The sequence below is a fragment of the Apus apus genome, chromosome 22, assembly GCF_020740795.1.
Source record: "Apus apus isolate bApuApu2 chromosome 22, bApuApu2.pri.cur, whole genome shotgun sequence".
In the NCBI taxonomy this organism is placed as follows: Eukaryota; Metazoa; Chordata; class Aves; order Apodiformes; family Apodidae; genus Apus; species Apus apus.
Genome location: NC_067303.1, coordinates 1,799,129 through 1,822,010, shown reverse-complemented (window position 1 = coordinate 1,822,010; position 22,882 = coordinate 1,799,129). Strand labels below are relative to the sequence as shown.

The following is a 22,882-nucleotide window of genomic DNA, read 5'->3' as shown; positions in this document are numbered from 1 at the left end:
AAGTTAAGACTTGAATTTATGTTTTTGTGTCTCAGGTTGGTCTTACCCCAAGCACTAGCCATGTGTTCAGTGCTAAGCAATCCCTGACTCTCTGCATGTTGAAATGTCTTCTCTCCAGGCAGTGGCTTTGTGTGTAGATGAAGAGGAGGAGAAATGAGTTAAGTATAATGGAGTTAATTTTTTTTCCTGATATCCAGCAATTAGGAGCTGCACACGGGTTGTCCAGTTGGCCCCTTCATTTGCTTTGAGCATATGCATTAATGTAGGTTGTTGGGGATCTGCAGGCAGTGCCCACAGTGATGTCTGCATTTCTGAGTGCAGAAGTTAAAAGTGAAGGCAGGACTGGTGGCCAAGGATAGTGCTGCCTGCCAGGAAAAAAGAGCCTCAGGACAGTGGTGCCCTGAAGCCTCTGTGTATTGTTGTTTCTCATCTGCCTTGTCTGAAGTAGTTGAAATGGATTTCATTCCCCTAAATGCCTTAAAGAGCTTTTGGTGTAGGAGTTCATCTGGTTTTTGCCTCATACCTCCTCTTTTCTTTTTTTCTTTTCCAACAGCTAGTGGTTATGCAGGGAGAGAGAGGATGTTCAGCTCCCGGCGTCCGCTCAGTCTTTTCAGAAAAACCCCAACTCTGCAATTTAATTTAATCCCCTTTTTCTTCTGTTGGTCAGCCAGCAAGATTTCAGAAAGGGAACCTGACCTTGTTTTCATTGATCAGTCTGCAATTTGACCTGAATGTCGGCCTGGGTTGTTGGGGTTTGTTTGTTTTTTTTTTGCTGGTGCAGGGTGGGAAGAGCAGGGAATATGCATCAGAAACCTGGCAGTGCAGATTGGGGTGCATGGAAGGAGACAACAGGCTTTGAGGAGCTGGTTACAACAGCTGTGTTTTTCTCATGCAGCAGAAGTCATCTTTACTCGCATGTTTGGACAAGAAGTTTAGGTGTTTCTATCCCAAATATTTGAGGACTTCAAACTCTGGGCAGGCTTAGTGCAGTGGGAAGTAGTTGTGTTATTAGCAGCAGCAATACCTGCTTTGTGTGTAACCTCACAGAGGTGTTTCTGCCAAGAGTTATTAGTATGAGCTACCTTCACATACCATAGGTTTTTCAGAGTCTTTTTTAGCCCTTGTGGGTGCAAACATTAAGTGAGAATTACTCTTGGTTTTATTTTTGATAAGCTGTTGCTGCAACAATAAAAACAGAGTTTGGAAAAACAAACACCAGGCTGGTGAGAACTTGGTGTGGGCTCACCAGCTTTAAGGAATAGGGCTGTGAAATAAGTTTGCAGGACTCCAGTGCTATCTGGATTAAGCCAGAGCTCTCTGACAAGATGCCAGAGGGTTTCTGGTTCTTGGAGTTGTTCTGCTTTCCATCAGATAAAGCCATCAACATGTTTTGTTTGTCTTCACAGGCACTGGCAGCCAATGCTGGGACAGGGTTTGCAGTGGCAGAGCCTCAAATTGCCATGTTCTGTGGGAAGCTAAATATGCATGTGAATATCCAGACTGGAAAATGGGAACCTGACACTTCTGGGACCAAGAGCTGCTTTGGAAGAAAGGAAGAGATTCTGCAGTACTGCCAGGAGGTGAGTTGTTCTGTGGGATCCTGAATCTTCACCACTGCTATGGAATTGGATTCCAGTTTACCTGGTCAGCAGGAAATGAGCACTGGAGGAGACTTAACTTGTGTTTGACTGGCTCACTTCTGAGAGTTCTCAGAGGGATGTGGGGAAGTGAGAGGACACACTGTGTCTGGCCTCTGAGATGTTTAAAACTGTTTGACAAGGCTGATATAACTGAGGCTACATTTGGCAGCAGCCTAAATATCAGTGTCTGGACTTGAGAATTTAAACAGGGCATAGAGATCATATGAATACATCCTAAATGGAGCAGGCATGAGGAAACCTGAGGAGGTGGGTGTGTATTAGCTTGAGAGGTGACGAGAGAGTCTGAAGATGCTCCTAAACCCTGTTTGTTGGTGATTGCCCCATCCAGAGGGTATCGTGCTGTAGCAGATAGAACAGATAAATACTTCTCCACTGCTGTGCAAAGCCAAACACCTCAGCTTAGTACCAGGGAAGGCTCCTGCCCCTTGACCTGGCTTTCTGCTGCCACAAAGAAGTGATGACACATTCCATTTCTCAAGCTCTATGTGACAAGCAGCTGGGGCTTTTTGATGTCTTCAGCTGCTGTAACCTTGCTCCAGAGGAGAATGTGTGTCCGTGTGGAAATTTGAACTGTTTTTTTTCTGTAGAGAATCAGCCTCACTGCTTCTGAGCCCCATCCAACCTGGTCTTGAAGACCTCCAGGGAGGGGGCATCCACAGCCTCCCTGGGCAACCTGGGCCAGGGTCTCACCACCCTCACAGGAAAGAACTTTTTCCTAATGTCCAACCTGAATCTCCCCTCTTTAAGCTTCAAGCCGTTGCCCCTTGTCCTCTCACTACACACGCATGTAAAAAGCTCTACCCCAGCTTTCATGTAGGCCCCTTCAGGTATTGGAAAGTTGCTCTAATCTCTCTCTGTGTCCTGTTCAACAGATGTACCCAGACCTTCAGATTACGAACGTGGTGGAAGCGAATCAGCCCGTCAGCATCGACAGCTGGTGCAAGAGGGGGAAGAAGCAGTGCAAGGACCACACTCACATTGTGGTGCCCTACAAGTGCCTGGGTGAGTGTGATGGGTTTGTGCATGCTTGTGGGAGGAGCAAAGAATTGCCTCCTGGCCTGTACTAGAGAGGACAGCCGAGTTTCTAAGGCTTATCCACACCAGGTTGCCATTTCCACATGCAAATTTCTCTTAAACATTTTTATTTCCAGAAGAGGGAACTCTGCCTTTCTTGGGCTCATCGACAGCTTGATAACAGCTGTGGTGGAATAATGGTGCCTGGCATGAAAAAGAAATCCCCATTCTCTCTGCAACTGCCATAAAACCTGAGGGCTATTGTATTTGAGTATCACAAATACATTGGGATTTAATACTCTGATCCTATATTTGTGGAGCTTTAATATTTTGTTGCCTTGGAGACTTAGTGCGTTCAAGCTTCCTGCTTTGGTCTTGGCAGGAGACCTCTATTCTGTTTCAATTACTATATTTAAACTTTGCTGTTTCAAAGAGGCCCAGCTTCTTGCAGCTGTATCCCATGTCCCCACTTTGAACTGTGGAAGAGCATGAGCTAGACTGGGATGGATTTTGTGGTGCTTTCCAGAATCTGTCCACCCACTTGAATCAGGCAACGTATTTAACTTCTTTACCTTGCAGCTTTTGACCTGTAGGTTGTGCCTGGCACTGTGCTGCCCTGCCTGTGTTCTTACTAGTCAGCTTAGTCTCAGCTGGCTGAATCTTTTCTTAGTTTTTCAAGGTAAAAGACTTGTTTTGCAAGAAGTCTTGTCCAGTCTTGGACAGTCTGATTGCTGGGAGCCTTTGGTGGGAACCAGTTGTCATCATTTGTGTTCACAGCTCAGGTTAGCGTGTGGTTTGACAGAGGAAAACACAAGCAGATCTGCAGAACTGTAGGAGTACTGTTCTCCCACGGGTAATACCTTCCACTAGATGGTCATAAAGCACTTCATAAGAAATGAAATTTGGTGTGGGTACAGCAGAACGATGCATCTCTCTGTAGATATGGAAAGTCAGGTTTGAGAAGCAACCAAACCCAGCTGATTAGATTGAGAGCTGCTAATGGACATAAGGATGAAATCAGGATCTCTGGACTTATAAGGAGTTACCTCCTTTAGAAATTTTCCTCCCTCAAGCCTCTTCTCCGGCTGATTTCAGTGGCCTAAACTTGATTCCCCTGAAGCTATCCCTTTCAGGTTTTCATCAGTGTTGTTCACAGTGTTCTTGACTTGTTCAGCCCAGCCTGAGAGCACCTTTGGTTTTCAGGGCTGAGTTCCAAGTCAGTAGTCCATGTGTGTATAAAATACCTTCTACTTATATTTAGCTGTCCATAAATTGCTCCATTCGATGCTGTTTCTCTGGGCTCCACATGACTCTTTGATTATAGTCGATTTTTTGTTGCTGTTCCTGCTGGTGTCTTCCTTGCTCCATCAATGCCCAGGCTGTCTTGAGGTAGGATCTTGCCATCATACCACGTTTAACCTTCTCCCACCTCCCCCCACCAACAAAATCTCTTTTGTATTTCAAAGGTGAAGATGGGAGGAGAACCCATTAGCACTCTCACTGAACTGTAAAAATAAAGGTAACAATAGGATGATGGGAACAGGGCTGAGCCTGGGGAGGTGTGAAAAGAAACTGCTGACAGTTTTGGCTGAGCTGTTAGGTGACATGGGAACACCTCTTATGCCTGCTCTGATCTGAAAAAGGGGAGGATTTTTCTGGTTGTGATAGCAAAGGCTGTGGGTGGGGAAGGTGTAAGGGTTTTCCAGTTCCTAGGGGAACTGAGATAACCTCCCCTGTGTCTTATCCCCAGGATTCAGTGGGTTTCAAAATGTCTGCTTTTTTTTTTATAACTGATTATTGTATTTGATCACTTTGAGTCTTCTTCCTTCAATCTCCAGCACCACAGTCTCTTAGTTTGCTCAGTTTTACTTTTCTTACCAGGAACTTTTTCACTAATCTCTCCTAAGAGGGAAGAAGGAAGGATTGTTAACTCAAAATTGTAACTGCCTTGTTTTGAGAGAAGAAAATGGGAAAAATACCATTTCTCTGTTGTGTCTATTAGCTCAAAATTTAACTAATTGAAAAGGGAGGGTAAATGCTAGTTCATTTAATTATCTGGCAGCTGTCATCACATAATCTGTCTCTAAACTCTACTTGACTCGTGTATAGTGCCCAGAAGTGTCCATGAGCCTTTGGTATCAGTACTAAGTGGTTGCAAATTGTGCAAAATACTTATTTTGAAATCTTAATGTTGAAGGGGATTTTTTTTTTTTCTACAAATAATTCTCCCTGGAGACTCCATGAGAAAAGGCATTTGACTTAAAGAACTCTTCTCCAGTTTTAAGAAAGGATTCCAAAAGCTGCCAGTCAGGACGTTGCTTTGAAACACTTGGACTGAAGATCTTTTCCAGGTCTTCTCAGAGTCTCCTTCTTATTTTAAAAAAAGAAAAATCTCAAATTTGAGAAAATGCCACATCTTGGGTTCCATTGGCAGTGCTTATGAAGACTTCTTGGAACAGAAACTAATGCTTGTGAAGTTCTGATACTTATTTGACACGTGTTGGTACCAAACTTGAGTTGTGGTGGAAATTGAGGCTAATGGCTTTTAAGTCCCAGTTAATAGAGTCTGTAGAGAATTATTCTCTCCCTCCTGCCTTCCTCAAAAGCAAAACTCTGGTTTTAAGATTATGCCAAAACGTCTTCATGCTGGTGAGGCTATGGTTATCTGAGTGTTGGAATGCAGTGTATTTGCTGACTCTGGTTCTGGGTTTTTTTGGGGCTGGGTAGGTTTTATTTTTCCATCTCTCTGTGTTTTGCTTAGGACTGTCCGAGTCAGGGAATGTGCTGCTGTTGATCCTGAATTAAACCATCTGGAAACTGTTTAAAACAAAACAAAAACAAACAAGACTTACTCAGATGCCCAGATATTAAAAACATAGATAAAACTTGTGGCACCTAAACAATTCCAGGCTGTTGCAGCACCAGACAGCATGAACTAGCTCTGGTATGAAGCAGCTGGTTTAGAGGTTGGTGATTAGGTGGTTTGAAAATGTTTGGATGCAGGTGCAATCTTTTCAAAGACTTGTGTGAAATCTTTTCAATCTATCCTGTCTGTTCCATGAAGGACTGTTCATTAACATGCACTGTAAACTTTGCCTTCAGCTCAGCCTCAGGGTTTGCATGAGGATTCAGGGATCAGCCCCAGCTCTTTTCACCTTGGAAACTCTGCGACTTAGTCTCTTAAATTTGCAGATTGCTGCTGGCTCTGACTTGAAGAATATACCAAACCTTTCAGCAAAATGTACTTTGGAGCTCTGATTTTGGCTTTGTTTTCTGCTGGAAGCTGGACACATGTGAACTGTGGATGTTTCTTGTTTTCCAGTGGGGGAGTTTGTGAGCGATGTCCTCCTGGTGCCGGAGAAGTGCCGGTTCTTCCACAAGGAGAGGATGGATGTGTGTGAAAGCCACCAGCACTGGCACACTGTGGCAAAAGAGGTAATGGAGCCACTGTGACAGGAATATTTACTCTGGATTTGTCCCTTTGGATGCTCTAGTATTGAAGCATAGCAGGGTTTTATCTCAGGCCATGTTGCAGACTGAGGTGCAGAGCAGTGGAAGACAAAAGTACTCAAGTGACCTAAGAAACCAGTGTAGCTGAGTTAGTCTTCACCCTTGAAAAGCTGTCCTAAGTAGCTTGCCCAAGATCATGCTCTAGGATGGAGCTAGGGATTTAAATCAGCTCTTGAGGATATTCCTTTAACCAATGGCTCATCCTTCTTTGCAGGGTAGGGAGCTACAGTGGTGATAGGATGTTTCCTCTGCTCCTTGCACGTTTTTGGGTTAATGTACCTGCTGCTGCTGGGGATTTGGTTGGAAGTGCTTGCTTGGGGAAAAGCTGAGTTTTATTGTGACTGATTAGTGGAGGTTTTACATAAGAGATGGATTATCTTCTCAGAATAAATCTAGCCCATGGGGGGGTTTTGTGAGGTTTTTTAATCTGACTAGCAAAAATGTTTCAAATTCTCTGCACACCCATTTGAACTGGGGGTAATGAAAGTAAAATCATGATGAAATGTACATGTTTTCCATTTTGTGGAAGCAGCAATTGCAGAAACAGCAGCACAGTGATGAGTTGTGATGGTGCCAGTAAAGAATGGGGCTAAGGATGCACCAGTTGAAGTTACTATTTCTTTGAGATCCTGGGAGCAAAAACCCATCTAAATAAAGCAGTGCTAGAGGAATTGCCTTTTAATTGAGGATAAACTTGTTAATGTTGAGGATATTTAAAAATCATTTGCTTTCAGTATACTTGGAGAACTTCTCCAGAAGTCCTTGGCTCAGTTTACATCCGTGTGATAACAAAGCAAAGCACAAAGGGGTTCTGATGTACATAATCAAGCCTTTCTTACTTCATTCTTTTCTGGGGCGCCACAAGGCCACGTATTTTCTTAGCTTAAGAGAAGTATATAGACATAATGTCTAATCATAGTTTGCATTTGGCTTTTTCTGGAGTTATCTGATTGATTTTCATCTCCAGCCTGTTAAAATAATCTTGACACAAAGTCCATTTGAGCGATTATTCACTTATTCCAATGTAAAGTTTAACAGATAAAGTTTAATGAAATGGCCAGCTCAGAAGAGCAAACACCAGTTGTGTTGCTTTCAAGTGCTCTCTCCCTGGAGCTGGCACAAAACATCTAGTTATTTTTGCTGAACTCAGCCAAGCTGACAAATGTGCAGTTGCCAGGGGCTGGGGGCTGTTTGATGGGCTCACACCAGGAAGCACTGCATAGCTCTAAGTCTGGGCCTTTTCTGGGGGTTTTGCTTAAGCTACGAGTTTTAAATCCATTTTCCTTTGTTCAGGGTTAGGTTGTATGTTGCTGTTGCCTTTTAGACCATTGGTAGAATTCTTGGGGTCTGTGACAAGTGAACTTTGGCTGTATCCAAAGCAAGAGCATGATGGTAAGCTGACATAAATGGGCTCCTCTTTCAGGCCTGTCTGACAGAAGGGATGATCCTGCACAGTTATGGGATGCTGCTGCCCTGTGGAGTAGACCAGTTCCATGGAACAGAGTATGTCTGTTGTCCTCAGACAAAGGTTGTGGATGAGGCTCTGTCCAAAGAGGAAGAGGATGAAGATGAGGATGAAGACTATGAAGTTTATAAAAGGTAGGGTCCTGACTGGCACAGATGTGAGGCTGCTGTATTGTGAATATTTCACACAGCAGTTCCCTTCTGGTGAGGAATGAGAGGAGAACTGCACAGAATCAGGGAATCATTCTGGTTGGAAAAGACCTTTAAGATCGAGTCCAACCATATCCTAACTCTACCAACCATTAACCCAACTCCACCAACTCCAGTGCTTAAACCATGTCGCTCAGCACCAAATCTGCACATCTTTTGAGCACCTCCAGGGATGGAGACTCAGCCACCTCCCTGGGCAGCCTATTCCAGTGAAGACATTTTTTCTAATATCTACTCTAAACCTGCCTGTGAGTCTCCCAAAGGAGTGTCCTGAGCCTGAAAAAGCCTTGTAGAGGGTCAAATGGCTTTGCAGTGCTCCTGTCACTGGAGGAGCTATCAAGCCCCTCTCCCTTCATCTGAGACAGCCAAAAAGACTGGTTGCTCAGCAGCTGTGTCCCCCAAATGAGGTGGACTTTCACTTAACTGGAAGGAAGCTGGTGAGAAAAGGCAAGGAAACCCCCCTGAGCCAGAGGCTTGGAGAAGCTCTGCCTGCAATAGCAGGTGTGTCTGTGAGGAGGGGAGTCCTGTGGCTGTTGATGGACTGATCAATAGCTGATCCATTTATGTTTTCCCATCTCTTGTGTTTCTAGAAGAGATGAAAAGAGAATCATTATTCTGGTAGATCAAAGGTTGGCTGCAAAGTGATGAGCTTCAACTTTGCCCCCTAACTGATCTGTATCCCTTCAGTGAGTTCCCTACAGAGGCAGGAGTAGAAGACTTCACAGGAACAGCTGTGGAGGAGGAAGATGAGGATGAGGAAGACGAAGGCGAGGAGGAGGACGTGGTGGAAGATCGTGATTACTATTATGATAGCTACAAAGCTGATGATTACAATGAAGAGACCCCCACGGAGCCCAGCAGTGACAAGGCTGCTCCTGAAAAAGAAGTCAGCAGTGACATGAAATGTAAGACACATTCCAGCCTCTGGGCCTCCTGCTTCTTCGAGGGTGTCCTTGCTGGCTGTCAGTTGGTGATGGGTTTTTTGATCAAGTCAGTAAATGCCACTTGGAAGTTTTATGTGCCAGATAAGTTAGCAAACAGAGGAAAGCTGATGGTGCTTGTGTTTCTTGTGTTGAAATTAACTCTCTAGAGCACAGGCCATATGGTTCCAGATAAACAGCAGCTCTGCTGGCAGCAAGCCCAGTGTTTGGCACAGTGAACCAGCACCTCCACAAAGGTGCAGTGTTGAGTCAGAAAACCATATCTGCATAGGGAGCTTCTGAAAATAAAAATCAGAGGTACACTAAGAATTTAAAATCTTAGTTTTGAGTGATTACCTTGGATTTGGTGTCTTGTACTGGCTTGCAAAAAGGAAGCTTATTATAAGGTGGGCCATACTCTGCAGAGGTGACATGAAGGTGCCATTTAAGGGTGAGGAAGGCACGTGGTGCTGCTTTAATAGCATTTGCATAAACCCTTCTCTTTAATGGAAGAAAGTCAATCAAGATAACTGGCCTAGTTTTGTGGTATGAGTAATAAAACTGCAGGAGTAACCCATACTACACTTGCAGTAGCTTTTGTTCAGTGGTAGGTGCCATTGCAGAGGGGATCTGCTGGGCTTGTGGTGCCTCAGCCTTACACCATGTCCTACCTTTACATGTAGAAGTGTCTGCAGGGGAAGGAGGAGAGGAGAGGGAGTGAAATTCAATTAGCTACAGATCACTGAATCATTGCCAGCAGTTCTTGCATCTTTTTGGTAAAACGCCAGCATGCTGCAGATAATTCTACTAGCTGAAACAAGGCTTAGCTCATGTATGTACAGGGCTGGTACAGATCTGCAGGTGATGAAACAGACTTGAAACACTGTGATGGGGGTGTCTATTTTGGTGGTCTGCAGTGTTTTTTTTTTTCCCTGAAGTACCATGAGCAGTTGCTAACTTACACACCATGTCTGTTCTCCTGCCCCAAAATAACCCACTGCTTGTGTTGCCTGCTTGCTGTGGAGCAGTCCATGTGCCCTGGCTATCTGGAGTTTCAATATTTAGTGTAGAGAGGTTTAAAAAATGAAAAACCTAGTGGCTGAGGATTGTGTTCCTTTTGCTTGGCCTGCCTTTTCACTGGCTCTTAACCTCACCTTCAAGATGCAGAGTTTCCATCCAGGCAGACTGCAGCAGAACAGGACATCTTGGAATGCTTGAAGCAGCCCTGATGGGTTTCCTTTCCAACATGTTGGTTTCCTATAGTGGAGGCTCTACCACTGGGACACCTGAGGCATAAAGCTAAGGCAGCAGCAAGATAGATCTTTGCTGGTTTAGCCTCTAGCTAAGGAGAAATCACTCTTGCAGATGAAGCTCCACGTTGAGACAACTGCTGGGGTAGCCTGCTGCTGTCTTTTTAGCTCCAAAGCACCAGAAGCAGGCACCTTCCCCAGTAGAGCTGGCAAGCTTTGTGGCAAATGCTTTTGCCACGTTAAAAATGCCCCCCAAAAACTGACAGGAAGCCCTGTGGTCGGTGGCGCAGCGAGGCTGAGGCCAGCGCTGCTGCCCCAGGAGAAGGTGTGAACTAGAGCCCCTCTGCTTTGTGTAAGTCACTGGGCAAGGCTTGTGCTCCTCACCAGCTGATCTTCTAACCCATCTCCACACAGCTGTCTGCTCCCAGGAGGCCCTGACAGGGCCCTGCCGGGCTGTGATGCCTCGTTGGTACTTCGACCCTAACAAGAGAAAATGCATTCGCTTTATATATGGAGGCTGCGGAGGCAACAGGAACAATTTTGAGTCAGAGGAGTATTGTATGGCTGTGTGTAAAAAGATGAGTAAGTCCTGCCTCCCACTGGCCCCTTTGCAGCTAGCCTCTGTCTGTCTGGTGTTCCGTGTCCCCTCCTCCTTGCCTGGGTCAAGGGAGGATTCATGTGTAGCTCACCCTGTTGGTTCTGGTGTCTGCAGCAGTTCTGTCTGTCCTCTTGCAGCAACCTCCTCTTGTCTCTGCTTCTCTAGGTCTTCAGGCTGGACTTTCCTGGGGGGAAAGTGGCTCTCGGTGTGTGGTGTCTGTGCTCATGTTGGCTGGAAGCTCTTGCTGAGGGCTTAGGTGTCATCTTCCAGATCTACAGCAAGGACATGGGGCTGTCTCTGACCTCTTGTGCAAGCACACAGCTTGCCTGTTTCCATAACTGGCTTTTTTTCCAAACATAGGGAAGGAATCTCTTGCTTTCCCAGTCATGTTACCATACATGTGTTTGACAGGTCCTGAAGGCTGCTGCTCATCATCCTCCTGCTATTGTATTTTGGGGAAATATCAGACAAGCAGTATAGAATTCAGATTCCCACTTTCAGCTGAGTTTGAAATACGAATCGTCACTCCATCCCTGCATTTTTGAGAGCTTGAGGTTTTTGGCACCCATTTCAACTGGCTTTTATGTCAGATGATAAAACTACCAAAAAAACATTTTAACCTTCTTATTAATCTTATTGTTGAACCTCAGCACTTCCACTTCAGCTACCATTAAAGCCTTTTGAAAGGCTTTTTGTGTTATCTGGGGCTTGGCAGTCTGACTGTACAGCCATAATCCTATTTACAAAATGGGCTTCATGCAAGTGCTTTAGATTGGGCTGATCTCACTGAAGTGGTGAAATAAAAGATGTGGATGTCAGGAGCTTTTTATACAAAAGTTTGTCCTGTTACAGAGGGATTTGGGGCTGGAAAGGGGGTTCTCTGTGTTCAGGCTTGGTTCAGAAATTCCATGAGCAGGCCCTGAACGCAGTACTGACCTGACATCTGGAACAATTCTTTCCCCTTCTTCACTTCTCCTTCCCTAGTTAAGAGCCAAGATTTGTGGATTCAGGTACTTGCTAAACTGCAAGCTAATTATTTTTCTGAGGCATGCTGTCTTTTGATGACCTGCTGGAGGTTTTTTCCCCTCCCAAATGACTCAAACACTTGAAATGTTGCCTTAGCTTTCCCTTTCTGCCCTCACTCTGCTAAAGGGGGACAACAGAGTGCATCATGTTTGCCTGAAGTCCTTTCAGAAAGGGCTCTGGGTGTGTGGCTTCTAAAACTGTAGCACAGAAACTTTGATGAGCATTTCCTCAACTGCAGTACATGGAGCAGAGCCCCTGGTGTGGATTTTAGAGATGCTTGAAGTTGTCAGTTCTGAAATGTTATTTCTCCCTTTGTTGGATTTGAATGTCATAAAGATATAAACCATCCAGTGTGTTGGACAAGTTGATTTGTTACACTGAGCCTCCTTCTGTTGCTGTCTTGTCTGATACCATTGCCTGTTAGTCCTGCATGGTGCATCTGGTAGGGAAGGTAGATTTGAAATGTAAAATGCAGGGTAGTGTTTTCTGCAGATTTATTATCAAGCTCCCTAATCATGTTAATGATGTCTGGAGCCAGCTTGTCAGCAAACAGCTAATGCACAAAAATTCAGTTAAACTATCCAAAGCCATGTGAAAGGGAAGAGGAAACCAGTTCTTTATTGTGCAACCCAGATCATTGTGTTGCTGGAGCTGAATAATGCTGGTCTCAGAGCTGATGTAGGACAGGTGCTGGGAGCTGCAGTGATTGCTGTGCTCTTGGGCTGATGGAACCCACTGATGTTGTGCAGTAAATTGGCAGCTTAAAGATACCAAAATGGCCTCCTGGTCGGTGGTGGTTCAGCAAACTCAGCCTGCCAGGTTGTTAATTATGAAGTCCAGGGCACAGTTTCCTGAGCCTCCACTTACCCTTTCCCTCTCTGCAGTGCCAACTGATGATGTGGATGTCTACTTTGAAACCCCAGCTGATGACAACGAGCACGCCCGCTTCCAGAAGGCCAAGGAGCAGCTGGAAGTCAGACACCACAACCGCATGGACCGGGTGAGCATCGGGCTCCAGTCCCTTCTGCTGCTCTGCGTGGCTGCTGCCCCTCTCTGTGAAACTGCTGGTGAACTGACTCCCATCACCAGCCTTCCCTGTGTTCCCTGAGTATGGCCACACGCTGTGGCAGTTAGATTTTCCTCTCCTCATTCCTGGGAGAGGGGAATCACTGGGGACACTTGTCTGGCTGCTCAGAGGGCTCAAGTGCTTGGTTTCATCCCCACAGCAGCTCTGTTGTGCCTTCAAAACCTAGCCAGGCTGTGCAAGGCAGATTGGCTCACAGAGACCAGACATAAATTTGTCTCTTGTTGATGTGTTTTGTCCTTTCCTTGTACAGGTGAAAAAGGAATGGAAGGAAGCAGAACACCAAGCTGTAAATCTCCCCAAGGCAGAAAGGCAGACTCTCATTCAGGTAAGAGTTGAAGGATCTGAAGAGGAAAGTTACTGGTGTAATATTCAAAGCCAAAAGATAACTGAGATGGAAGAACAGCTTTCCTGCTCTATCAACAGCTGCCTTTAGAGGAGATTTGTTTCAATTGCATGCTTTGTTCTTAAAGCTGGAGATGATCCAGTGCTGTGCCAGGTCCTTTCCTACACCCAGCAGTAGGAAGCTGTCTCACCCCTCAAGTGGAACAACACCAGAGCCAAACTGTAACTTCAGACCTTTGGCCTGTTTTGCAGTAACCAGCAGCCTCACAGCCCAGTTCAGACTGGCCCTGGCTCTCTGGATGCACATTTCCTGTTGGGGCAGACTTAGTGAAAAGCACTTAGGCAGCAGATAAAGCTGGTTTGCTGCCAAAATGCCAATCTTCTGCCTTGTGAGGAGAGTTCAGTTAGACTGTGAAGTTAATCAGGGATTTTCTCAGTGTGGGATTGTTAGGAGCAGGCTCTTCTGGCAGTGACACCTATATGAAGTTCCCTCAAACCAGTGTAGGACTCAGTGACTGAGTCCAGCTTTTAAGCCCATATGGAATATTGTCCTGGAACAGTTTTCTCTCTGCATTTTTTAACATAAGCCACTGTAAGTCCAAAAGAGTTTTCCATCATCTCTGTTGAAATGTTACAAGACTTAATGGGCTTTTCTGGCTTATGGAGCTGTGGGTTATGCCTTTCCTGAGAGAATACACAGAGGTTTGGTCTGCAGGTGTGCTGATGAAAAATCCCCTTTGCAAACTTTTACAAATTCAGATAAATGGCACTAGGCTGAAGGAGTGTATCCTGTTCCATATTGCAGGGTTGAGGGCAAGGGTTCATGACCATAGGATTGGAGGAAGGGCTGAGAGAACTGGGTTTGTTCAGCCTTGAGAGAAGGCTTAGAGGAGACCTTATCACCAGGGTGGCTACCAAGAAGATGGAGACTCCCTTTTCACAAGGAGTCACATGGAAAAGACAAGGGGTGATGGGCACAAGTTAATTCCAATTGCACTCCAGAAAAAAAAAAATCACTGTGAGCACAGTTGGACATTGGAATAATCTCCCAAGGGAGGTGGTGGATTCCCCTACGTTGGACACTTTAAGATTCAGCTTGCCAGGGTGCTGAGCCATCTCATTTAAACTATAGTAGTACCTAGAAAGGCTGGCAGATGATCCTTGATGTCCCTTCCAACCTGGCACTGTATGGTTATGGTTCTGTGGAAGGGTTCATACTGTGTCAGTCGTTCAGTGCACTCTGGATCTCCCAGCTTCAACATGATCTTTATCTGGTAGGCCACGTGCCCTCTTCCGACCTTTGAAATGGGTAGTGAAAGAAGTTTGGAAGCCAAATTGTCAGTATTGAATTTGCAAAGATGAGACCTGCATCCAAGTCAGTCAGTGCCCTCCTCTCCCCCTGTGAATGCCCAGGACATGCACGGTGAGGAGGCTCCGTCTGTGCTGAGGAGCAGTGACAGCAGGTGACCCTGCCACGTGCAGCGCCTTTCATATGGACTCCTTCCTTTGTTCCAGCACTTCGAGGCCATGGTTAAATCTCTGGAGAAAGAGGCAGCAAGTGAGAAGCAGCAGCTTGTGGAAACTCACCTGGCTCGTGTGGAAGCCATGTTGAACGATCGCCGTCGGATCGCTCTGGAGAACTACCTGGCTGCCCTGCAGGCTGACCCGCCACGGGTGAGTGCCTTTGCCACCAGCTGGGACATGAGGGTGGCACAGGGTAGGGTGGAAGGTGGGAATGGCTGGGTGAGAAGGCTGCCTGTGACCTAGAATCATAGAATCATGAAGGTTGGAAGGGACCTTAAAGATCATCAAGCTCCAACCCCCCTGCCATGAGCAGGGAACCACTAGACCAGGTTGCACAAAACCTCATCCAACCTGGCCTTAAAAACCTCCAGGGATGGGGCATCAACAACCTCCCTGGACAACCCATCCCAGTTCCTCACCACCCTTAGAGTGAAGAATTTCTTCTTAATATCTAACCTAAATCTCCCCTCTCTCAGTTTAAAACCATTACCTGCTGAGGCAGAAGCTGGGAGTAGTTTCCCAGTAAAGCTTTCTCCATTGTGGCAGTTGGTGCTGAAGACTTTGCAGTGAGTCTCCTAATGGACTCAATTTGTGCCTCGTTAAAAAACCTGTGGCTTTATTTAGTGTTCATAATGCATAGTGTTCTGAGTCAGGCAGACACGATTTCAAAAGGGGATGTCTAGAGGTTAGCAGAGGTGATTGCAGAGTCTCCTTCTCTGGAGACTTCCAAGACCCATCTGGACATGTTCCCGTGTGACCTGCCCTGAGTGTTCCTGCTGCAGCAGGGGGGTTGGACTCACAGAAATGCAGAATGTTAGAGGTTGGAAGGGAACTCCAAAGATCATTGAGTCCAACCCCCCTGCCAGAGCAGCACAAAAAAGAAAAAACAACCAAACAAAAACAGCTAGGGCAGGTCACTCAGAAAGGCACCCAGACAGGTCTGGAAAGTCTCCAGAGAAGGAGACTCCACAGCCTCTCTGGGCAGCCTGTCCCAGGGCTCTGTCACCCTCACAGGAAAGAAGTTCTTCCTCGTGTTGAGGTGGAACTTCCTGGGCTCCAGTTTGAATCCATTGCCCCTTGTCCTGTCCCAGGGCACAAGTGACAAGAGCTTGTCCCTGCCTTCTTGCTGCCCTTGTGTATTGATAGACATTAATTAGATCCCCTCTCAGTCTTCACCTCTCTAGACTGAACAGCCCCAGGTCTCTCAGCCTTTCCTCATCAGGCAGGTGTTCTAGTCCCTTCATCATCCTCGTAGCCTCCCTTGGACTCTCCCCAGTAGATCCCTGTCCCTCTGGAACTGGAGAGCCCAGAACTGGACACAACACTCCAAGGGAAGTGTCACCAGGGCCGAGTAGATCCCTTCCAACCCTTACGATTCTATGACTGGTCTGTCCTGTACCAAAGTGGGCTGCTGCCTGCAGCGTTGTGAGGCTGTGCGTTGTGTGACCCGCTGGTCTCCCCGCAGCCCCACCGCATCCTGCAGGCCCTCAAGCGCTACGTCCGTGCCGAGAACAAGGACCGCCTGCACACCATCCGCCACTACCAGCACGTCCTGGCAGTCGACCCAGAAAAGGCTGCACAGATGAAATCTCAGGTATAAGAAAGCTTCCTCTCAAGGGAGCCGTTGTTCCCCAGCAGCTGGAGGCTCCAGGAGCCTTCTGCTTTTTGCTGGGTGCTCCAGCAGCTTCCGTCTGTTGCGGGTCTCCCTCCTGCCTGCTGCCTGGCACCACACGGGCTGTCACAACAGTTTTCCTTGGCTCAGTGCTACAAACTGCAGCTCTGGCCTTACCCACACCTTATTGTTGGCCACAGTGAGGAGTCTAGGGATTTAGAACTAGTTTGGTATCACTCTTGTGTTGAGACACCCCTGAAGTTTATTTGCTGGGGGCTTGGTTTTCCTTGAGCAGACTTTGCCACTTCTTCCAAGACCTTGTGTGTATGTGTTGATTTCATTAGACTTGTTCTTCACCATGCCTGTGTTTTGGGTTTTTTGGAGTTCTCTTGTGGCTCTGCAAAGTTACTGCCTTGTTTCCAAAGCATAACACATCACCCTTGCCAAGCAGTTGGTATCTCCTATTAGCAGGTGTGTTTGGATTTTATTTTGTGCCTTTGCAATATCTTTAACACCTGAAAAGCCAGAAATTAATCTTCCTTCATCTGGGTGGTAAGATTCATATTAAGAATGACCTCCTAACACTGAAAAGTCTGTTCATAACAGTGTGTCCCCTCACAAATTTAGGGAGAAGCAGAGGTAACTGTCCACTCAGAGCTGTAGGAATGTAATCTGTGATTTGCCAGTCCCAGTTTACTGGGGCAAAAAACAACGTCGCTGTATAAACAGTAAATGGAAATATTGTGGTTTAAGAGTAAGACAGGGACTGAAGTCTGTTGTCACCTCTAGTGGGGTGTAGGGTAGTGTTGCAGTGACTTTCTAGAAGTGAAGCTCATGCCTGGAGGTGCCTGGTCTCATGGATCCAGGCTTTTTCTGGGTGCTAGTGGTGTACCTTCAACTCTTGTCTCTTGGTTGTCTGCCCCTGATTCTGTCATTCTTAATAAGCTGCATCCTCGGGAAGAGTAGCAACAACTGTGGTATTTACAAGCTGCTGTTTGCTTGGTGCTGCAGAATATGTGGTAGCATTTTCAGAGACAGCTTTAGCATATCAAGCACAGTCCACCCTGACCCTTTGTTCTGTTGCTGCCAAAGCCCAAGAGGGAGTGTGTGAACTGTGTCCTTAAGCTAAAACCCAAACAGTCCTTAATTCTTTCTGAAGGCTGCAGTGTCAACAAATCACATGCAAGGAATGTGGGTGGTACAGTTCAATTTCCATTCGCTTTACTTTCTACCTGCCCTTTAAGCTGCTCCATCGATTCCCTTGATTGACAAGGTGCCACATGTAAAATTAAATTGCTTTCATCCTTGCTCTTAAAAGTCAGGTTGAACTCCTCAGCTTTTCTCAACATTTGAGCATCCATATACATGTTTTTCCTTGGTCTACATGATCCCTGATTATGCAGCACCCTCTTCAGGTCAGGCTTGACTTCACCAAGGAATTTAATATGCCAGGGAAGAGTGATTTGAGGTTGCCCAGAGTTTGAATTTATTTCTCAAATGAAGGGAGAATGCTGTTGCCAGGGGGTGGGTGGAGTGGGTGTAAGACAAATGTAATGGCACCCTTGTTCTGAAAGGCACCTTTGTTCTGAGACCAGAGTTGATAAATATTGTCTGCTCCCTTTGCCTGTGTCTTTTCCACTAGTCAGGAGTGATAAACCGTTTAATAGGGCACTTGCTTTTAGCTGCTGCAAGCAGTGAATTCTGGCTGTACCTGGCATTTGGGAAATACCAGCTTCAGTGTTTCCAGTGGAGAGCTGGTTACAGCAAGTTGCCTGAATCCTCTCTATCCCCATTCTATCCCAAAATACTGAGAGTGGCATGTATCAGAGAGTGCCATGGCCAGTGCCAGAGAGCTGGACTAGATGGACCTGTGTCCCATTCTGTTGTCTGTCCTGGCAGATCCACCAGGAGCAGATACTGTATTAAACAAGTGACATACCGATACCAGTTAAATGACTGACAGTCTTTGCCTACTCCAACACACTCCTGTACATCTGCAGGTGATGACACATCTCCATGTGATTGAGGAGCGGATGAATCAAAGCTTGTCCCTGCTCTACAAGGTGCCATACGTGGCTGAAGAAATCCAGGATGAGATTGGTGAGTGTCTCTGTGCCAGCTCCCGTGCCACCGTGTTAGCTCACAAGATTTTCTATCTCATGAGGGCTCCAGAAAGGTTCCTAGCTCCATTGAGGGGATGCCATCAACACCAAGCACTTGGATTTGGGCTTAGGTACCACAGGAGAGATATTCTCTGGGTCAGAATAACTGTCCATTTATAAAAAGTTAACAACATCCAGAACAGCAAAGCTCTCTCAAAGGGAGATGAAAAAGATCCATAAAAATAAGCAGATGCTTTCTTGCTTTATAGGAGTTTAATCCATTTTGCCATAACTTCTTGCCACATCAAACCTCTTAGCCCTTATTTGTGTGTATTTCTACATACAAATGTATTTCTCCTTTACTGAGAATTCCAGATGAGACTTGACAACATGCAAGATGAGGTAACCTGGCACCTTGAGCAGTGTTCCCCTGCAGCCCTGCCTCAGCCCGGCTCCAACCATCTGCCCCTTCCTGTTCCTGCCAGGCTTCATGCAGTTTGTGTAATATTTCCTGTTATTCCTTTCAGATGAGCTGCTCCAGGAGCAGCGTGCAGACATGGATCAGTTCACATCCTCCGTTTCTGAGTCCCAGGTGGATGTCAGAGTGAGCTCTGAGGAGAGCGAAGAAATTCCCCTGGAGGGCAAACCGTTCCGTCCGTTCCAGGTGAAAACCTTCCCAGCCTTGCCTGAAAACGAAGGTATGTGGAACTGAAAACTGGGTTCACTGGCTTTTCAAAATGTGGGTGATTTTCCTTAGCCTGCAGGCTTGGTGGCTCAGGAAGCTCCATCCCTTTGGGTGATCTAAGAGCAAAGCAGTTGTCCCAGCAGTGCCCCTCAGCCTCCAACCATGGGCAAGAGGCAGTGCCACTGGTGCTTCACACTGAGCTGCTGGCTTGTCTTTCCAGTTCTTTCCTTGCTAAATTGTTTTATCTCTTCCCATCTTGCAGGAAGTGTGAAATATTTACTGTGAGGCTTGACTTGGGAATTAATTGTCAATCTTTAACCAAAATGCTCTCATGTAACATGAAGCCTTTGTGCCGTGACCTACTGAAGGGCTGCAGGACTTCTCTGTATTTTTAAAAAAAATCTCTATTTTTTGTATCATCAGGTGTTGACAGCTGGTGTGTGTGTGTATTTATTTTTAAAATGCTTGAACAGAGTCCTGAGCTTAAAGAAAGCTGTATGCTAAAAGCTTTTCCCAGGGTCTGAGTCAGAAATCATGCGCAAGCCTTTTTTCCTTTCTCTCTTAATCTCCTTTCTCTGCTATTTTTGTTTTTGTTTTCCCTCCTGCTAGATCCTCAGCCGGATTTGTACCATCCAATGAAAAAAGGTTGGTTCTAAGCTGCTCCCTCACAGTGCTTTCAATCACTCTCCTACCTTCTCACTGTGTTTGATAGCTTCATTTTAGTTTCATATTCACCTTTATTTTCATTTCCCTGCTCTGGTTTAGATCAGTAACCTTTGATTTTGCTTGCTTAGGCCTAGTGACAAAGCAATGAGCTGGTCTGAGTGTCCAGTGAATTGTGTGTGTTCCTCCCTGGTGGGCTCAGAAGGTGTCTCAGGGCATGGAGCAGCTTCCTGCTCTGCTGAGCTGTGGAGCCAGCAGTCTGGCTGCAGCCGTGCAGCACTTTGCACCTCTCCATGTGCACTCACTTCAACTCTTTCGGAAGGAACCCTGCAGAGCTGATGGTAAATGGGCTAGAGGCTCTTCTGCCTGCTCTGGAGATGAGAGCACTGAGCCAGGGATGAGAGTGCTGCAGCAGGCACAGGCTGTGTTTCCTGGCTGAATGTCCTCCTAGATACTCCAGCGTGCAGCTGGCCTGGGACAGATAAGTTAGGAGATTCCTTCTTTGTGTCTGGTTTCCTCAGCATCACCTTTTCACATGTAGCGTCTCTCTGTACTGGCAAAGTCCTGGTGATTGTCCATTTCTCCTTTGGCTCATTATTAATTCTGCAGTAACTCAGTGCCTGGCTGAATGGGGGCTGCCTGGGCTTTGACAATGACATAGAAATACTGGGATTAAAGGAAGTGCCCTGGCAGTGATGCAGTCTCAGGTGCAGGTGGGGCCTGGCTCATCTGCTGCCACAGGTCCAGTTCCTGAAGCAGGAATGGAAGGCTAATGCTTGAAGGACTCTTGCAGAGCAGTGGTACATGTGCAGCGTGCAGGGAGGAAACCCAGTATTGTAATCTGCTTTTAGTTCCAAATGAGTTACTCAGAATCCCAAAGGGGAGCAAAAGGATTTTGCTAATAACCATTTAATATGAACACAAATAGTTTTGTAACAGGGTGCAGGCCAGATAGCTTGAAACTATTTTCACTGTCAGTGTTTCCTACAACTGGAAGTCACCTTCATCCCTCTTGTGGGCCAGTGTACTGACTGCTCTGTAAAGAACTGGGACACTTTAGTTTGATACTGGGTTTTTTTGGACAACTGCTTTGTTGAATTACAGATAAATGGAGGCTGATTCTCCCCATTTGGGTTGAACAGAAGATTTTCTGATGACCTGGGGACAAGATTATATCCTGCACTTGCCCCTTCTCTCCCCTCCCTTTTCCCTCTTCATTTCACGAGGGCTGCTAGGGAGTCTTAGGGCTGTTTTTTTGTGTGTGCAAGGGGTGTTTTTTTCCCTGGGAAGTATATAATGTAAACTGTGCCTTTGAGCTGCACCAAACTGGGTCTGTTATTTGTCACAGCACTTGGTGACAAATAGCAAAGCTCAGTGCAGCAGCTGCTCTCCTGGCCCTGGAGACTCTGCTACGTTGGCTCCTGAGGATTGAATCAAGCAGCCATAGGCCAAAAGCTGACACAGGAGTTCTCTAAAAACCATTTGTGGGTAGTCTCTCCAGAAAATCCCCATCATTGACTTTCACAATAACATGACCTGCTTCGACAGCCGCGAGAAGTCAGGCTGGCAGTCTTGGCCGTGCTTGGAATCTGATTAGTGTCTCCAAGGAACTCTACAGGGAAAAGGGATGCACTGAAACCAGAGATGCTTCTGGAGGGAGGAGCTGGAGTGAAACGTTTGTTTCCTTGCCATTTTCAGGCAGTAAAAGTTTATCACTTTGAAAACCTGCCTTGGAGCCAACTAGCCTTTCCTTGCATCTCATTGAGGAACGTGCTGCCAATTTCAGCAGCAGGTGACACGATGTCTTGGGCAACGTGCAAGCTCAGCAGCTTGTGGAGAGGTGTGTGGGGTCACCAGCAAAGTGTTAAGTGCTGTAGTAACATTTCCCCCACCTTGTGCTCCTTGCTGGAGAAGACCCTGCTGTAGGTCTGGGGCTTCTGTCCTGCTTTTGCGTCAGGGAAGCATCGGTGTGGTGAAGGACATTACATTGTCCCTGCTGATAATGGAAAACTGGCATTCTCCTGACTTGCTGTGTTGTGTTAGGTCTGAGTATCTTGCATCAGGCTTTTCTGTTATTGATCTGATCTATTTATAAACGCTTCAGATCAAAACAGTTTATGCAGAGCAGTCACCTTCTGTTAATTGATATTCTTCTCTTGAGCCTGTGCTGGCTTCAGCCTAGGAATGAGCGAGTGATGTTCTGGTACCAAGGCTGGTGTCATTCTTTGCTCCTCCCTGGACCTGGGATTTATTGTTTCTGGGCTTGTGCCAGATAGGGGACAGCAGCTCATTCCAGAGCCATGCTGGGTGACCTTGGAATCCTTGTTCCCGAGGCACTTGCTGATGGTTTCAGAAGGTTGGGTGGTGCTGACTGTGCGGTTGAAAAGGGACTCTGGCAGAGAGATGTGTCCTTCTGTCACAGGGGTCACGAGGAGGTGGTGGTGACCCAGGGTGACATTTGCAGACAGGAACCATGTGCTCACAGTTTGTCACACAGTGCCTTGGGCCTTCTCTCACAGCAGCACCTAACAATAGGGTATTTCTGGATTTACACCTGGTTTGGGTGAGTCTTGTCTGCTCCTCTCATTGCCACCTCATTGCCCCTCATTAACAGAAACACCCCCCCCCCCCCAATCACTGTAGCATAGCTAACGTGCTCCCTTTCTGACACAACAGCATGAAGACAGATTAATAATCAGCAGCCCATGTGTTAAGCACACTAGCCATGGCAGCTCTACAAAGAGTAGGTCACCCTTCCTGAACGTCACCGAGGGCTGACTCTGACTGACAATCCCTGCCTTGCTCTTTTGGTGCAGGTTCTGGCATGACCGAGCTGGATGGGCTGATTGGGGCTGAAGAAAAAGTGATTAACAGCAAGAACAAAGTGGATGAAAATGTGGTGAGCCCCTCACCTTTGATTTGTAAAGCAAAACCTGCTGGGGACACTAATTAATAGCGGTGGCTTATTTCCATTTCTTTCCTGCTCAGAGAATGTCAGTGTGTTCATTATCCATATGGTGTGGGGGAGTTGGTTTTCTGACTGTTGTAGGCTCTTAATACTGATTAGCATCAGAAAGGTGGGAGGGTGAGGGAAGGAGAGAGATCTAGATCTTTGGCTGGCAGAGCTGGGGAAGAGTCTCATTTAGCAACTGCTTTCCCAAGCAGCGACCCTCTGATGTGCCTTGATTTCTTGCTGTCTGAACACACGAAGTGC

General features: G+C 46.4%; 1 protein-coding gene across 5 annotated transcripts in view; it reads left to right on the top strand.

The window, feature by feature from the left end:
• APLP2 (amyloid beta precursor like protein 2) overlaps positions 1-22,882 on the top strand; it is a 48,043-nt gene that overhangs the window by 21,421 nt on the left and 3,740 nt on the right. Inside the window, exons 2-15 of one of the 5 annotated variants that reach the window (XM_051638483.1) lie at positions 1,407-1,580; positions 2,534-2,663; positions 5,998-6,110; positions 7,609-7,784; positions 8,547-8,764; positions 10,444-10,611; positions 12,538-12,653; positions 12,991-13,065; positions 14,598-14,756; positions 16,072-16,200; positions 18,219-18,318; positions 18,848-19,018; positions 19,615-19,650; positions 22,485-22,564. In XM_051638483.1, the coding sequence (XP_051494443.1) occupies positions 1,407-1,580; positions 2,534-2,663; positions 5,998-6,110; positions 7,609-7,784; positions 8,547-8,764; positions 10,444-10,611; positions 12,538-12,653; positions 12,991-13,065; positions 14,598-14,756; positions 16,072-16,200; positions 18,219-18,318; positions 18,848-19,018; positions 19,615-19,650; positions 22,485-22,564 (1,845 nt within the window). Of the gene's footprint in view, positions 1-1,406; positions 1,581-2,533; positions 2,664-5,997; positions 6,111-7,608; positions 7,785-8,546; positions 8,765-10,443; positions 10,612-12,537; positions 12,654-12,990; positions 13,066-14,597; positions 14,757-16,071; positions 16,201-18,218; positions 18,319-18,847; positions 19,019-19,614; positions 19,651-22,484; positions 22,568-22,882 lie in introns of all 5 variants that reach the window. The other 4 variants (XM_051638482.1, XM_051638486.1, XM_051638485.1 and 1 more) reach the window with 4 other exon arrangements.